Source organism: Lucilia sericata, unplaced genomic scaffold (assembly GCF_015586225.1).
Source record: "Lucilia sericata isolate MDLA Ls3-8-SP2 unplaced genomic scaffold, ASM1558622v1 Contig000603F_arrow, whole genome shotgun sequence".
In the NCBI taxonomy this organism is placed as follows: domain Eukaryota; kingdom Metazoa; phylum Arthropoda; class Insecta; order Diptera; family Calliphoridae; genus Lucilia; species Lucilia sericata.
In genome coordinates, this window is record NW_023994610.1 from 203,858 (window position 1) to 220,691 (window position 16,834).

At 32.1% G+C, this 16,834-nt stretch overlaps 2 protein-coding genes across 2 annotated transcripts; one reads left to right on the forward strand and one right to left on the reverse strand.

The window, feature by feature from the left end:
• Positions 1–4,595: 4,595 nt before the first annotated feature.
• LOC119606583 (heat shock protein 70-like) lies at positions 4,596–6,888 on the reverse strand. The gene has a single exon (XM_037960144.1). It carries the CDS (start codon positions 6,661–6,663, stop codon positions 4,753–4,755), a length of 1,911 nt encoding a protein of 636 aa, XP_037816072.1. The 5' UTR covers positions 6,664–6,888; the 3' UTR covers positions 4,596–4,752.
• Positions 6,889–11,619: 4,731 nt separating this feature from the next.
• LOC119606581 (heat shock protein 70) lies at positions 11,620–13,915 on the forward strand. The gene has a single exon (XM_037960142.1). The coding sequence runs from the start codon at positions 11,846–11,848 to the stop codon at positions 13,754–13,756; it is 1,911 nt and encodes a 636-aa protein (XP_037816070.1). The 5' UTR covers positions 11,620–11,845; the 3' UTR covers positions 13,757–13,915.
• The last annotated feature ends 2,919 nt before the right edge of the window (positions 13,916–16,834 follow it).

Here is a 16,834-nt window from a genome sequence, read left to right on the forward strand (position 1 = left end):
AGGGTGATATTACTCATCAAATTTACTGTTAGGATCTTATATGAGAGGTAGGGTGAATCATTGACCGTTTTTATAAAATTTTTCATAATTTTTTTAGACCAATTATAGGCGGGCAAGGCCGACCATATAACCCCATACACCAGTTATGAGAGTAAAATGTAATTTAGTTTTCATAATAAATGTATACCTCGCCTCCGATATATTCTAGCACTTTATTGTTAAAAAACTATTTTTCTGAAATATGCTTGGGGGAAGGACGCCATCATATGAGTCGATCCTCATAAAATTTGGAGGGCGAATTTACGATTACATAAAATGTTTTATGCTGAATTTCATTGCGACAGTTCTCTTTTTAAGCGAATTGTGGACACTAATTCTTTTTTAAAGCTGTGTTTTGTATGGGGGCTCGGATCAAAAGCCCGATCATTTCAAATTTCATCAGCGTATTTTAGGACAGTATAAAACAAAAGCACTACTCCGGAGAAACCCAATATACCATCCCTACTAAGGGTATAAAAAGGGCAATAAATAGGCATTGATACTATCGGATATCTATAATGGAAGTCAACCTGTCAATAAGATGGCGAGAAGATAATTCCCTTGGTTAGTGAACACGGAATATAAGGTGGAGGAGATATAGGTGCAGTACAGGTGCTCTATGTAGCCTCGTATGGATCCCCATTACACATACTATTTAAATATTATTTGGAAACCATTGTAAATTTGGATATCATGGATATCATATTTTAGGTTTTTATTCTACTATTCAGTGCCTGGGATGGAAAGATTTTTATTCTAAGTATGTACTTTGAATTAATTTGTTTTTCTTTTCACAAAATGCTTATTGGAAAGTAAATACCTACTAAGAGTATTCATATTGCAATATGAAATAAATCATTTTATTTTTGTCGGTAAATTATTAAGATTTTTTGAATTTTTTTTATATTTTTCGGGATTTAGAAATCCCGAAAATCCCGGGATCCCGATATCGGGATTCCGGGATTTATTTAAAAATCCCGAATCCCGGGATTTCTAAAAACCAGTCCCGATTGGCATCCCTAGTCTGTATCTTGTAATCTGTTTATAATTACTGACCTACATCACGCAGAATAATAACATTTAATGTATTTAATAGAACAAATTCATATTGAAATTTTCTTTGTCGTATTATGAAAAGGATACTCGAACATTCCTTGACCTTGAACATGTTATACATATTGGTTGTGTTTAAACTTTCAGTTTATAGATAAAATGCTTTTTTGTCATTACGGTTTTTGTACCACTTAAGAACCTTTTTTTATAGTGGCATGATGCCAAATTGGCCCAGAAATATGAAGACACTATAGGCTGTTTAAAAATAAGTAAACCCCCTTTTTTAGACACTTCGTAATAGATATTTCTGAATTTATCAAGCCTGATGTCACAAACTGCAAATGGCTTTTGTCACACAGGAAACATTTTGGGAAATTTTGTTACCTCGTCGATCAGCCGCATAAAAATCTTGACCTGGAAATTGTTAAAAGCCTTCCAGTGGATAAGTTGTGTAAGGTGTAAGTAATTTACCGAATTGTTCTGGATATTTCTGAACTTTATACGACTTCATAGCCAGCATTAGCTTTGTCTCGCACAAAAGAATCAGAGCATTTGTAATTTGTCTTTGGGTTTCTTCGAAACAGTTATACAACTTATTTTGCTTATCAATATCAGCTTAATTTTCTCATTGCAGAATGATATGTACAGTTAATCACAAAAATAAGTATACAGAAATACTGACGATTGGTTTTATTAAAAAAAAGATATTATTTTTTCAAAAAAAAAAAAAGTGACACATTTATTTATTAAAAACAATTATAATAATTATTATTTACTACTTTTTTTATTCATATTTTGGTTCTTTGAGTTCTCATTTAAGCTGAAGTTAAAAAGGTGCAAAATTTACGTCACAAAAGTAAGTATACAGATCATTTCAGTATATATTTGGTTTAATGATATTAACAAAATTTATGAAAATTTTACTTGTATTAATATAATTACTTTTTAAGGTATTTTCAGACTACAATACTGAGTATTAATACTTGTCAAAAATATTTGTATCATAATACAATTTACTAGTCTAAATATAATTTGTAATTCATAAATTTTTTAAAACAATTCAAAACCTTTTTATTTTCAAACGTATTCGGTATGTATTTTATAAATACAATAAAAAACAAACAAAAAGTGTAAAATACATTGAAAATAAGAACGAAAAGTGCATAAATAATTGAAAATTGGATAAAAAATATTACAAATGTTATAGTGTAAACATAAAATGTATTTTTCAGATTGATTTTTTGAAAATGCGAATTATTTTCATAATATTTTTAATTTGAAGTGTGTTAATACTCAGTATTGTAGTCTAAAAATACCTTTAATAAAATATTTTTTTACACAATAACTTGGAAAACATCTACTTTTAGTTCCGAAATCTTGAAATTTGGGCCGATTGGCTCCGGAATTAATTAGTAGAACAGTTTTTTCTCATTTCTACGATTTTTTTACACTTTAGACACCGGATTTTGGATCTGGTGGTCATTGAACCCTCCAAATGATGCATTGGAAATAGAATTTTTAACTTTTGAAAAGAGTTGTTATTTCGAAATTAATGTTATGTGCATGGATTTGGCTATTTTGAACACAGTACGTTCTTAAAAAACCGAAACTTAACTTCGATTTCTTAAGACTTATAACATAAACTTTAAAATTTGGATAATTCTATATATTTCCTTTAATTTAAACAGGTTTTCGAAATACTCCGATTTCCAAAGCATACAATAATGCTACCAATCATATCTTGATATAATCGATACAATAACCATGTTTTATGGATCGGACATTTTATTTGTTCTAGCAACAAATTATGATGTATCCGTGTTCAAAATTGTTCAATTCGTATTCATACCACCAATTGAGCCTGATTTAATGTAAAAATCTTACTATTTTGGACAATAATCAATTTCAGAACCGATATGTAGTGTAAGTTATTGACATGGTCACCATTTGACGATTATTGGTAGTATTTAGGAGTGTGTAATGGATGATTGGAACCAAAAAACTTGTTTTAATTAATGGATACTAGTACAAATATTATTAATATCGTATTTTATGATATATATTTTAGGAAATCGCCATTAAATATCGAATATGAACGCTATACTATGTTAAAAACGTCAATGTTCCGCAATGGATTGCAATTATTGTAAAGAAACAATTAATTTAAAAGTTAAAATATCGTCTTCTAATGTATCATAATGAACAAACGAGGGATGTTATTGAATACCCGATCCAAAACTCCGGGGGTTTAAATAGTCAGATGTTCTTAAATAGGAAAAAATGCTCCTATAAATAATATTCAGATCAATTACCAAAAACTTCAATTTTTCGGAACAAAAAGTGAATTTTTTCCATGTTATAGTGTACAGAATATTTTATTATAAAATAATTACATTCAAACAGGTAAAATTTTCATGAATTTTGTTAATATCATTAAGCCAAATACATTTTGAAATTATCTGTATACTCACCTTAAATGAGAACTCAAGTAACCAAAATAACCCAGAAAAAAGTAGTGAATAATAATTATCATAATTGTTTTTAATAAATAAATGTGTTACTTTTTTGATTTTTGAAAAAATAATATCCTTTTTTTAAATAAAACCAATTGTCAGTATTTCTGTATACTTATTTTTGAGATTAACTGTATGTTTATCATAATTAAGTTATGAGTTACATATTTACAATTAAGTAACTTTAAGAAGAGGACCTTATATGGGCCGATCCGGAAAAATTCCACAAAACATATTCGATATCGTTATTCATTGAGTTATTTGTGATTAAGTGATTTTCGGAAGTGCACTTTATATGGAAGCTACGGATTTTCGGAAGTGGACTTTATATGGGCGCTGTATATGGTCAATTTTGGACTGATCTAGGTTTTAATTTGTAATAGATTTCTATTGATATCAATTTTATATGTGGAAAATTTATGTTAATACCTATACCTCTATTTTGCATTTCGATTACGTTTCAATTTTATTTCAATGCTTTACGATTGTGTGTATTCTGCATTACGATCGTAACTATGTCTTCGTACATTTTTATTTTAGTGACGGAGCTTCGAATCGAAATGCAGAATACCAAAGTTGGCAACGGAGAAAACTTCGATTCGAATCGAAATGCAGAATACCATGCCATTGTTTTTCTTTTCCGTTCTTAAAATAAAAAATTATCACCCCTATTCTGCATTTCGATTACGTTTACGCATTCAGTTACGAAACAATCGAAATAAGGTATTCCAACAAAAAACTGAATCGTAAGAAAAAGAAGAAGCAATTACATTTCGTTTCAATGCTTTACGAATGTATGTATTCTGCGTTACGATCGTACCTACGATTTTGTACATAAGTTGTTTTTATGTGGCGGAGAGTCGAATCGAAATGCAGAATAGTAAAATTGCCAAACGGAGAAAATTTCGATTCGAATTGATATGCAGAATAGGGGCTATGACTTTTTTTCTACTACATAATAATGAAAAGGCATCAAGATTTTAATTTTAATATTTGTTTTAACATAAAACAATTTATTTTTATTTTAGCTTTTATAACTAAAATACTTATGACTAAAATACAATTTGATATTCTAAATGAACTTAATAATTTTAATGAGTTTTAAGATGAAATGTTTCTAAGAATGATACTGAGATTTTTAATTGATTTAATCTACTTCTTCTACGGTGGGACCACTTCTGCCGGCACCAAATCCACCTGCCTGTTGACCACATGATGGACCAGCACCGCCACCATTGTGTAATTTGGTCATTATTGGTGTGCATAATTTTGTGAGTGAATTCATCTTGTCTTCGTATTCCTCCTTTTCAGCCAATGTATTGGCATCTAACCACTTAATTGTATCTTCACATGCACGCAATGTTTCACTCTTTTCCTGTGCAGAAATCTTATCTCCGGCTTGATCCAATGCTTGTTTTACACCAAACACATAACTTTCCAAATTGTTGCGAGCGCTAATCTTACTTTTCTGCTTCTCATCTTCTTCGGCGAATTTCTCAGCCTCACTGACCATACGATCGATTTCGGCTTGCGATAAACGTCCCTTATCGTTTTTAATAGTGATATTCTTGACGTTGCCAGAACTCATTTCCTTTGCAGAGACATTTAGAATGCCATTGGCATCAAGATCGAAAGTGACTTCAATTTGTGGCACACCACGAGGAGCTGGTGGAATGCCAGAGAGATCAAATGTGCCCAACTTGTTGTTATCTTTTGTCATGACACGTTCACCTTCAAACACTTGGATGCTAACACCAGGCTGATTATCCGAATAAGTAGAGAAGGTTTGTGTTTGTTTGCATGGAATGCGTGTGTTGCGCTCGATAATCTTTGCCATTACACCGCCGGCTGTTTCAATGCCAAGTGATAGTGGAGCCACATCTACTAGCAGAACATCTTGAATAGCACTGCTCTTATCACCACTAAGTATAGCCGCTTGAATAGCAGCTCCATAGGCCACAGCTTCATCGGGATTAATGGACAAGTTCAGACTCTTGCCACAGAAGAATTGTTGGAGGAGATTTTGAACTTTAGGGATACGTGTAGAACCACCAACCAGTACAATATCATGTATTTGGTTCTTGTCCATTTTAGCATCATTAAGAGCCTTCTCAACCGGTTCCAATGTTTGACGGAATAGATCTGCACACAATTCTTCAAATCTGGCACGACTCACTTTGGTGTAGAAATCTTGACCTTCAAATAAGGCATCAATTTCAATGGAAGCTTCAGTGCTGGATGACAATGTACGTTTGGCACGTTCAGCAGCAGTTCTTAGACGTCTCAATGCTCTGGGATTAGAGCGTATATCCTTCTTGTATTTCCGTTTGAATTCGTCGGCCAAGTGTGAGACGAGTCTGTTGTCGAAATCTTCACCACCCAAGTGAGTATCACCAGCAGTTGCTCTCACTTCAAATAATGAACCTTCGTCAATGGTCAAGATGGAGACATCAAATGTACCACCGCCCAAATCAAAGATGAGTACATTGCGTTCACCTTTCAAGTTCTTATCAAGACCATATGCTAGAGCAGCCGCCGTGGGTTCATTGATAATTCTCAATACATTTAAACCAGCAATACGACCAGCATCTTTTGTAGCCTGACGTTGTGAATCATTGAAGTAGGCAGGAACTGTAATTACTGCATCTGTTACTGTCTGACCCAAATAGGCTTCGGCAGTCTCCTTCATCTTTGTCAGCACCATTGAACTGATTTCTTCTGGAGCGAATTTCTTTTGTTCACCCTTGAATTCAACGCCGATTTTTGGTTTGCCTCCATCACTGACCACTTTGAATGGCCAGTGCTTAATATCTTCCATTATTTTGGGATCATCATATTTGCGACCAATAAGACGTTTTGCATCAAATACTGTGTTCTTGGGGTTCATGGCGACTTGATTCTTTGCCGCATCACCAATAAGACGTTCGGTGTCTGTGAAGGCAACATAACTGGGTGTTGTGCGGTTGCCTTGATCGTTGGCTATGATCTCAACTTTTCCATGTTGGAAGACACCAACACAGGAGTAGGTTGTTCCCAAATCAATACCAATTGCTACCATTGTGTGACTTTGTTTTTCTTCTTCTTTGTATATGAAAACTTGATGAAAAAAATGTAGTTGTTTTTAAAGAACTTGTTGCTTAAGATTCACTTTTTATAGAATTGTGTTATTTGTTGTTTTCTTTTTTATATTCTGATTTATTTAATTTCTTGTTCGCTTGAATGTAGCAGTTTAATTTAACTCGCTTGTTATTTCTCTTTAATGTTTTCACTTTGCTTGTTTGTATTGTACTAATGCCGAAGAGAATTTGTATTGCGGTATTTATACGAGTCACACAAACTTTGGTATTTTCTATATACTTTTAAGGGAATACTGTTGAATGTTCTAGAAACGCCATGAATGTGTTTGTTTATTTAAGAGAAGTTTGTGATTTTTAAGAGAGTGAGAAGGTTTGATGATTTGTTTCTGTTCAAGGGGTTGAGTCAATATTTATACCCTACACCACTTTAGTGGGGAGGGTATATTGGATTTGTGCTGATGTTTGTAACATACAAAAATATTCGTCCTAGACCCACCTTAAAGTATACCAATCGGCTTAGAATCGTTTTCTGAGTCGATTAAGCTATGTCCGTCCGTCCGTCCGTCCGTCTGGCTGGCTGGCTGGCTGTCCATGTAAACCTTGTGCGCAAGGTACAGGTCGCAATTTTCAAGATAATTGGATGAAATTTGGCACGCACGTTTTGTTTGACCTAAGGACGAAGCCTATTGAAAATGGTTAAAATCGGTCCATTATTTCACCTAGCCCCCATAGAACAGGACCCCCCGAAAAGGGCTTCTGAGCTCATAATTATGTTAAATATACATATATACCGATAAAATACGGCACAACTAAGTTTTATAGAAGTCTTGATGACCCTGCCAAATTTCATAAAGATCGGGCCACATTTGACCCTAGCTCCCATACAAAGTCCCCTTCAGAAAATTACTTGAATGTCCCAAATTAACTTATAAACACAAATATCGCGATGAAATTCAGCACAATAAAATATTATGTAAATATAAATATATTCACAAAATTTTATCGGGCTTGGTCCATATTTGCCCCTAGCCCCCATATAAAGCCTCTTTCAGAAAATTAGTTTGTCATCCGTAAATTGCTTAAATGTATCGGAACAAGGGAATATTGAAGATAAATGCTTTAATATGAAAAATAAATCACATAAAATATTCATAACTGGTGTAGGGTATCATATGGTCGGCCACGCCCGACTATACTTTCTTACTTGTTTTGTTTTGTTTTTATTTCTTATGCCGGTGTTTTTTTGTTATTGTATTCATACGTAGATGCAATCATACAATGAACTGTGTATGTTTGTATCTATGTACATACATATGTATTTCTGTTTATATGTACGCTAAATTTATTTGGGTAATGTTATGAATGACAAATGTAATGGAATAATACTTGGAATATTTGTATTTATTTCTGGAACTTTCTGCACGTTTTCATTGTTTGTTTATATGTACATATACTGTTTGTTATACCCTACACCACTTTAGTGGGGAATGTATATTAGGTTTTTACTGATGTTTGTAACGCACAAAAATATGTACATATGTATGTATGTACATATGTACATACATACGTACCCACTGCCTTAAAGTATACCGATAGACTCAGTAGAATCATTTTCTGAGTCGATTTACATGTAAGCTACGTCTGTTCATCTAAGTAAACCTTCTTTTATTGTAACAGGGACGGATCTCACTGAAAATGGTTCAAATCCGTGCATTGATTCACTTAGCCCCCATACAAGTGAACCCCCATATAGGGCATTTGCTCATAATTATGTTTAATACACTAGTAGGTATCTCGACAAAAAGCGGCACAACTAAATTTTATACAAGCCTTGATGACTCTGCCGAATTTCGTAAAAATCTGGCCCCCATACAAAACTCCTTTCAGAAAATGACTTAAATGTCCACAATTTTCTAAAAAAAGACTAATGTCGCAACATGAAATGTAAACATAAATCCAACCACCAAACTTTACGAGGATCAGACCCTATTATCCCAAAACCCACTTATAAAACCTCTTTCAAAAGGTTAGTTTTTCATCAATAAATTGTTTAAATATAACGGAGGCAAGGTAAAATTGAACATACATACATAAATATGTATATATGTACATAAAGCTTTAATATGAGAAATAAATCATATTTTATTATCATAGTTGGTTTAGGGTACAATATTCTTACTTACTTACAATATTCTTACAAAATTCTTACTTGTCTTTATTTTAAATTCACGTGAATGAACATTCTATAGTTTTAACTTATACTAGTCAGTGTGACCAGGTATCAAAAAATGTTGCGGCTAAATCCCATCCAAAATAATGCTAGAAAAAATGCTAAGTTGATTTAAAAATGCTAAAATTTTTTAAGTGTTTTTATGAACAATTCATATTAATTTGTAACTGAAATTCATTGTAATTTATAACAAGTAAGAATGTATATTCTGCCGTGGTTGACCATATGAGTATAAAATTTGATTTATTTTTCGTAATAAAGCATTTATGTTGAATTGAACATTGGTTCCGATATATTTAAACTAATTTTCTGAGAAAGGCTTTATACATTTGTATATGTATGGGGGCTAGGTAAAATAAAGGACGGACTTTAACCATTTTTAAAAGGTTTTGTCATTGGACCAAAAAGCATACGTGCTTATTGTTTTGATAATTTCAACCTCTACCAGACGGTCAGACTTACATGGCTTAATCGATTCAGAAAATGATTCTTAACTGATTAGTATACTCAAACGTAGTATAGTGGAGTAGGGTAAAAAATTAAGTTCCGTGATATTAAGATAAACAGAAATGCTAAAAATTATTTCAAAATTTTTGTAAATTTAGCAATATGTAATGTCTCTAACTTTAAAATATTTCTGAATGCAAAAATTACATTAAAACTCTATTAATTACACTAGTTGCTCATGGTATAAAACCTATATGTGTTTTCGGAAGGAAAAGTATAATATTTCTAGTTTTACTTTTTTTTATATAAACAATTTTATTTGTCTTCCTCAAAACACTTTAAAAATGGTTTTCATGTCACAAAAATATTGAAAATTCCGTTGAAATAATTTTAAATCTCGGTGAATAGATGTCAGGTTTATAACTCATACTTCCAAGATTTTTTCGGAAAAATATATATGAGAATATATGAAATGAATTGAGAGATATATTCAAATCCGTAAGTTTGTAATTCTGGAATAAATTGTCAATAATATTTTCGAAATTTATGTATTTTTTTAATTAAAAAAAAAAAAACGTCACAACAAAATTACTAAAAATTTGGTAAAAATAAAAAGAACAGAAAGTAGGATGAGAAAGTCTTAATTATATATTATTGATTTTTTTCAATACTTATTTTCAATAAATTAACAAGAACTCCTGAAGAATGATAAAAATTAAAACATCTTTATTTCGTATAGGAATAAATTAAATTTGTTAATTAATTGTCATACATAGCCTTTTCCAAAATTATATGTTTCATTCCGTGAGCAAACAAAGAGTATTAGTTTGTAAAATAGCGTACTGAACGTATTTGTAAAAATATATGAAATCTCTTGAATTATTTCTATCACCTCGAATTTAAAAAAGCATTGGGTTCCAGAAAAATATTTTAGAATACAACATTTTAAAGTATTCTCTTGTATTGGCGTAATTTTAAGTTATTTATCTTTATGAATCTTTTTGCATTATTTTGAATTACAGTGTAAATTATTACATTTCTCATATTTCTTGTTACTTGTGTTTGGGTAGACATTTAATTCTGCAAAAATTTGTCTTTTTTTTTTTTTTTTTGTTTATATACTGAAATTGCAAAAAAAGCTAAAAATGCTAAAAATATTTTATAAAAATGCTAAATAAAATGCCAAATGCTAAATTAAAATTTTACAGCTAAATCAAAATAAAAAATGCTAAATCTAGCTGCAAAAATGCCAAAATGGTCACACTGATACTAGTACATATAACTAATGATAAATTTTTAATACTATACAAATATTGAGAAAAGGCTTTTGGAATCGAAAGAGGAATCGGAAAGAGGACTTTAAGGCAAAATTTATCAAAATCATTTCATAAAATAGATCCTAAGGATTGACGGTACTTTTATCAGGTTAATGACCCAAATACACCAAACCTACAAAGTATGATCCTGGCTACTCTTCGTTTATAACTTCATGAAAATATCATCTCAGAATCCTGACATAAATCTTGAAAAGATAATGGGATTCTGTGATCTAAAAGTTCCAGAAACATGCGTTTTTCAGACAATATAGCTATGACCGTTCGAAAACACTAAACGAGGGGATCTAGAGGGCTGAAGTTTTCCAAATTACCAATATTACGTATTTACATAGTTGTTATATTTTTTATATTTTTCGCAAATAGTTATCGATTTGTATCATAATTCAAATTTATTCTAACCCAAATTTAAAATGTTAGAAAATTTTTGATTGAAAACGAAAAAAAAATTAGATATCGTGTGGCGATAGGTCCACTATCTGTTTATACCTCTAATGGACAAGTTTTTGATGTATCTTTATTTAACTTTCAAGTTCGGATGCACTGACTCTTTGTCGAACTGCAGGGTAATAACAAAAAACACCGCTATAAAAACAAAAATATTGACTCAACCACTTTATCACAAACAAACCACCAAACTTTCTCACTCACTTAAAAATCCAAAATTCTCTTAGATAAACAATCATATTAACAAAAAAAACACCGCTATAAAACAAAACAAAAATATTAACTCAACCACTTTCTCACAAACAAACCAACAAACTTTCTCACGCTCTTAAAAATCACAAACTTCTCTTAAATAAACAAACACATTCATGGCGTTTCTAGAACATTCAACAGTATTCCCTTAAAAGTATATAGAAAATACCAAAGTTTGTGTGACTCGTATAAATACCGCAATACAAATTCTCTTCGGCATTAGTACAATACAAACAAGCAAAGTGAAAACATTAAAGAGAAATAACAAGCGAGTTAAATTAAACTGCTACATTCAAGTGAACAAGAAATTAAATAAATCAGAATATACAAAAGAAAACAACAAATAACACAATTCTATAAAAAGTGAATCTTAAGCAACAAGTTCTTTAAAAACAACTACATTTTTTTCATCAAGTTTTCATATACAAAGAAGAAGAAAAACAAAGTCACACAATGGTAGCAATTGGTATTGATTTGGGAACAACCTACTCCTGTGTTGGTGTCTTCCAACATGGAAAAGTTGAGATCATAGCCAACGATCAAGGCAACCGCACAACACCCAGTTATGTTGCCTTCACAGACACCGAACGTCTTATTGGTGATGCGGCAAAGAATCAAGTCGCCATGAACCCCAAGAACACAGTATTTGATGCAAAACGTCTTATTGGTCGCAAATATGATGATCCCAAAATAATGGAAGATATTAAGCACTGGCCATTCAAAGTGGTCAGTGATGGAGGCAAACCAAAAATCGGCGTTGAATTCAAGGGTGAACAAAAGAAATTCGCTCCAGAAGAAATCAGTTCAATGGTGCTGACAAAGATGAAGGAGACTGCCGAAGCCTATTTGGGTCAGACAGTAACAGATGCTGTAATTACAGTTCCTGCCTACTTTAATGATTCACAACGTCAGGCTACAAAAGATGCTGGTCGTATTGCTGGTTTAAATGTATTGAGAATTATCAATGAACCCACGGCGGCTGCTCTAGCATATGGTCTCGATAAGAATCTGAAAGGTGAACGCAATGTACTCATCTTTGATTTGGGCGGTGGTACATTTGATGTCTCCATCTTGACCATCGACGAAGGTTCATTATTTGAAGTGAGAGCAACTGCTGGTGATACTCACTTGGGTGGTGAAGATTTCGACAACAGACTCGTCTCACACTTGGCCGACGAATTCAAACGGAAATACAAGAAGGATATACGCTCTAATCCCAGAGCATTGAGACGTCTAAGAACTGCTGCTGAACGTGCCAAACGTACATTGTCATCCAGCACTGAAGCTTCCATTGAAATTGATGCCTTATTTGAAGGTCAAGATTTCTACACCAAAGTGAGTCGTGCCAGATTTGAAGAATTGTGTGCAGATCTATTCCGTCAAACATTGGAACCGGTTGAGAAAGCTCTTAATGATGCTAAAATGGACAAGAACCAAATACATGATATTGTACTGGTTGGTGGTTCTACACGTATCCCTAAAGTTCAAAATCTTCTCCAACAATTCTTCTGTGGCAAGAGTCTGAACTTGTCCATTAATCCTGATGAAGCTGTGGCCTATGGAGCTGCTATTCAAGCGGCTATACTTAGTGGTGATAAGAGCAGTGCTATTCAAGATGTTCTGCTGGTAGATGTGGCTCCACTATCACTTGGCATTGAAACAGCCGGCGGTGTAATGGCAAAGATTATCGAGCGCAACACTCGCATTCCATGCAAACAAACACAAACCTTCTCTACTTATTCGGATAATCAGCCTGGTGTTAGCATCCAAGTGTTTGAAGGTGAACGTGTCATGACAAAAGACAACAACAAGTTGGGCACATTTGATCTCTCTGGCATTCCACCAGCTCCTCGTGGTGTGCCGCAAATTGAAGTCACTTTCGATCTTGATGCCAATGGCATTCTAAATGTCTCTGCAAAGGAAATGAGTTCTGGCAACGTCAAGAATATCACTATTAAAAACGATAAGGGACGTTTATCGCAAGCCGAAATCGATCGTATGGTCAGTGAGGCTGAGAAATTCGCCGAAGAAGATGAGAAGCAGAAAAGTAAGATTAGCGCTCGCAACAATTTGGAAAGTTATGTGTTTGGTGTAAAACAAGCATTGGATCAAGCCGGAGATAAGATTTCTGCACAGGAAAAGAGTGAAGCATTGCGTGCATGTGAAGATACAATTAAGTGGTTAGATGCCAATACATTGGCTGAAAAGGAGGAATACGAAGACAAGATGAATTCACTCACAAAATTATGCACACCAATAATGACCAAATTACACAATGGTGGTGGTGCTGGTCCATCATGTGGTCAACAGGCAGGTGGATTTGGTGCCGGCAGAAGTGGTCCCACCGTAGAAGAAGTAGATTAAATCAATTAAAAATCTCAGTATCATTCCTAGAAACATTTCATCCTTAAAACTCATTAAAATTATTAAGTTCATTTAGAATATAAAAATTGTATTTTAGTCATAAGTATTTTAGTTATAAGAGCTAAAATAAAAATAAATTGTTTTATGTTAAAACAAATATTTAAATTAAAATTTTGTTGTGTTTTTTAAACTATTTTTTATAACTTTTAAGAAAAAACTTAATCTGAACAATTATTCACAATTTAAAAATCCTTAATTTATTAACATGAATTTCAATGAACTATTTTAAATTTCGGGACAAAAATTGTCATTAACAAAACCCTTCAGAGTGCCTTTAAAGTACTAACGGGTGGTTCTGATGTTGGTGTATTTTGAAAAGTCAAATAAAATGAACTTAATTTATTTTGGCTTTTATTGAAAGAAGAATTTCAATTGTTCAATTTTTCACTATTTCATAATACTCCCAGGAAAAACTTACATTGAAAAGTAATGTGTTTAAAAGCTAATAAAAACTCTTTTCATTACTTCTTCATTAACATTTTAACACATTATTTTAACACGGTGATGTCATTGGAGGCAAGTACTTCAACGATTGCTTACAAATATGGAGAGTTAAAGAAGTACTTACAATTTCTCTTACAAAGGAGTTGTTTTGTTTTTAATAAAATTTAACCTCTCTTTAAGAAAAACAGTGTATAACATTACACGATGGGGCAGCCACATAGAGACCTGTGGCGATAAGTCAGAAATGAAAACTGATTTTTATAAAACAAATTATATATCATTTGAAAGAAGACAATTTATTGCATAAGATTTGTTCACAACATTTTTCCTAGTAGCTTTAAACTGAGCTTGAGCTGAGTTCAAATGAAATGAAGTAATAATTCCTGTTGAAAGACCTATACTTGATGTTAATAATAGGACGTTCTATTATAAAAAATCTATTTTTTCTTTACGAATTATAATATTATATATTGTTGAGAGTTAATTTACGAATTTTTAAGACATAGTAATGGTAAATTTTCAAAACTTTAAAGGTGAAAAAGTAACACAACTGTACAAAAATGCGCATAACTATTATATATCCGTTAAAATAGGGGGTGTCTAGAATTATATTCTTTTTTGATATTTTGCGCTTTTTGATTTTTTTCGTGATTGAAAATATTAATTTTTTGGCATTGTATACAAAGTGATATATTTTCTATTTTAATTGATTTATTCAAAATTATATAATTGATAATAATAATATTATGTGTCTACATTATAATAACAACAACAAAATTTTAATTCCATTTCGATGTGAGTTACAAGAAAATAATAACTGAAACTTAAGCAACTTTTTGATCTTCTTATGAAAATCTTTGGTCCCTTTGAGTTCCAAACACCTTTTTGAAATAGATTAGTTACTTGTGTAGTTCGGAATGAATCCCAATCGGATTTTAAGCAATGTTTTCTAAAACGGCGAGTTCCGAAACAGCACTGCAAAACGCCGAACAGCATCTCTAAGGGATTTGAGTCAGGAAATTTTGATGAGCAATCAAAGAGTTTGGGTCCTATTACCCGATAACAACTCTTAGATCAATTTTGCCAAAGCTTTTGGTTCATTATCATGCTGAAAATCGCAATAAAGTAAGTTGTTCTGTTCGGTGTACTCAATCATATGATTCATTTTGTTGGCGAAACACGTCCCAAAAGGAAAAACAATCCAACTTTGTACACAATTTTTGAAAAAATCAAATTTCTTTAAGTAAACTCTGTGCCATGTCACTGCGGGATTCATATGCGGTTACATCATCGTACATTAAAAACTTAAAAAAGCATGGAGGTCAAACAATTAAGGTTGTGGGCAAGATTTTTAGTGAGTAGAGTAAGTCCTGATGTTGAAATACAAATAAAATTGGATTGTTTTACTTTCTGGGACATTTATGGCCAACAAAATGAACCAAAGGATTAAGTGTGTTGAACAGAACAACTTACTTTATCGCGATTTTCAGCATGATAATGAACCAAAACCTTTGGCAAAGTTGATCTAAGAGTAGTTATCGTATAATGGGACCCAAATTCTTTGATTGTCCATCAAAATCTCTTGACTCAAGCCCCTTGGAGATGCTGTTCGGTATTCTGAAGCGCTGGGTCGAAACTCGCAGTTTTAGAAAACATTACAGCTGGCGAATGGCTTAAAATCCGATTGGGATTTATTACGAACTACACTAGTAACTAATCTATTCCATAAAGGTGTTTGGAACTCAAAAGGACCAAAGATTTTCATAAGAAGATCAAAAAGTTGCTTAAGTTTCGAACATCTATTTATGGAGTTAATTTTATTATTATTTTCTTCTAACTCACAGCGAAATCGAATTAAACTTTTGTTGCTGTTATTATAATGTAGACACATAATATTATTATTATCAATTATATAATTTTGAATCAATCAATTAAAATAGAAAATATAGCACTTTGTATACAATGTCAAAAAAAGTTGCTTAGGTTTCGAACAATACTGTATATGTATGTACATCGATTTTTTCAACCTGATTTATTTATTTATTAACTGATCTCAATAAGGTTTATATGCAAAAAGTCAATATTTCTTTTAAAAAAACTCTAAAAAATATTTTTCCCGTAATCAGCTGGAAATTGCGCATTTTTTGAAAACCATTTCGAAAACATGTTATACTGAGATCAAGATTTTCAATTGAAATAAACTTGATAAATTTATTGTTTTTATTAACACGTATATTTACTTCAAATAGTGTCATAAATTGAAAAACTGTTTTCCATTATACCCCGTTCACATGATTCAATTATTCGTCATTCACACTCTCATTCATTATTCAACCCCCAATTACATACTGAATTACATGATTGGCCATAAAAAATTTCAGCTGCGAATTACACAAGCTGTAAGTAATACAGTTTGAATTACGTACGAATTACGAATGAATGAGTGTCATCTCTAATTTATTATAATCAGCTGTTTGTTTTCATTGGTTGGATACAAATAAAATATAAAATCACAAAAAATGCAAATAAATAGAAAATATATAACTTAATTTGTTAAAATAATGTAAAAGACGT

What these genes read in the sequence shown, in the direction of transcription:
- LOC119606583 (XM_037960144.1), bottom strand. Translation starts at nt 6,663, where the DNA reads ATGGTAGCAATTGGTATTGATTTGGGAACAACCTACTCCTGTGTTGGT.
- LOC119606581 (XM_037960142.1), top strand. Translation starts at nt 11,846, where the DNA reads ATGGTAGCAATTGGTATTGATTTGGGAACAACCTACTCCTGTGTTGGT.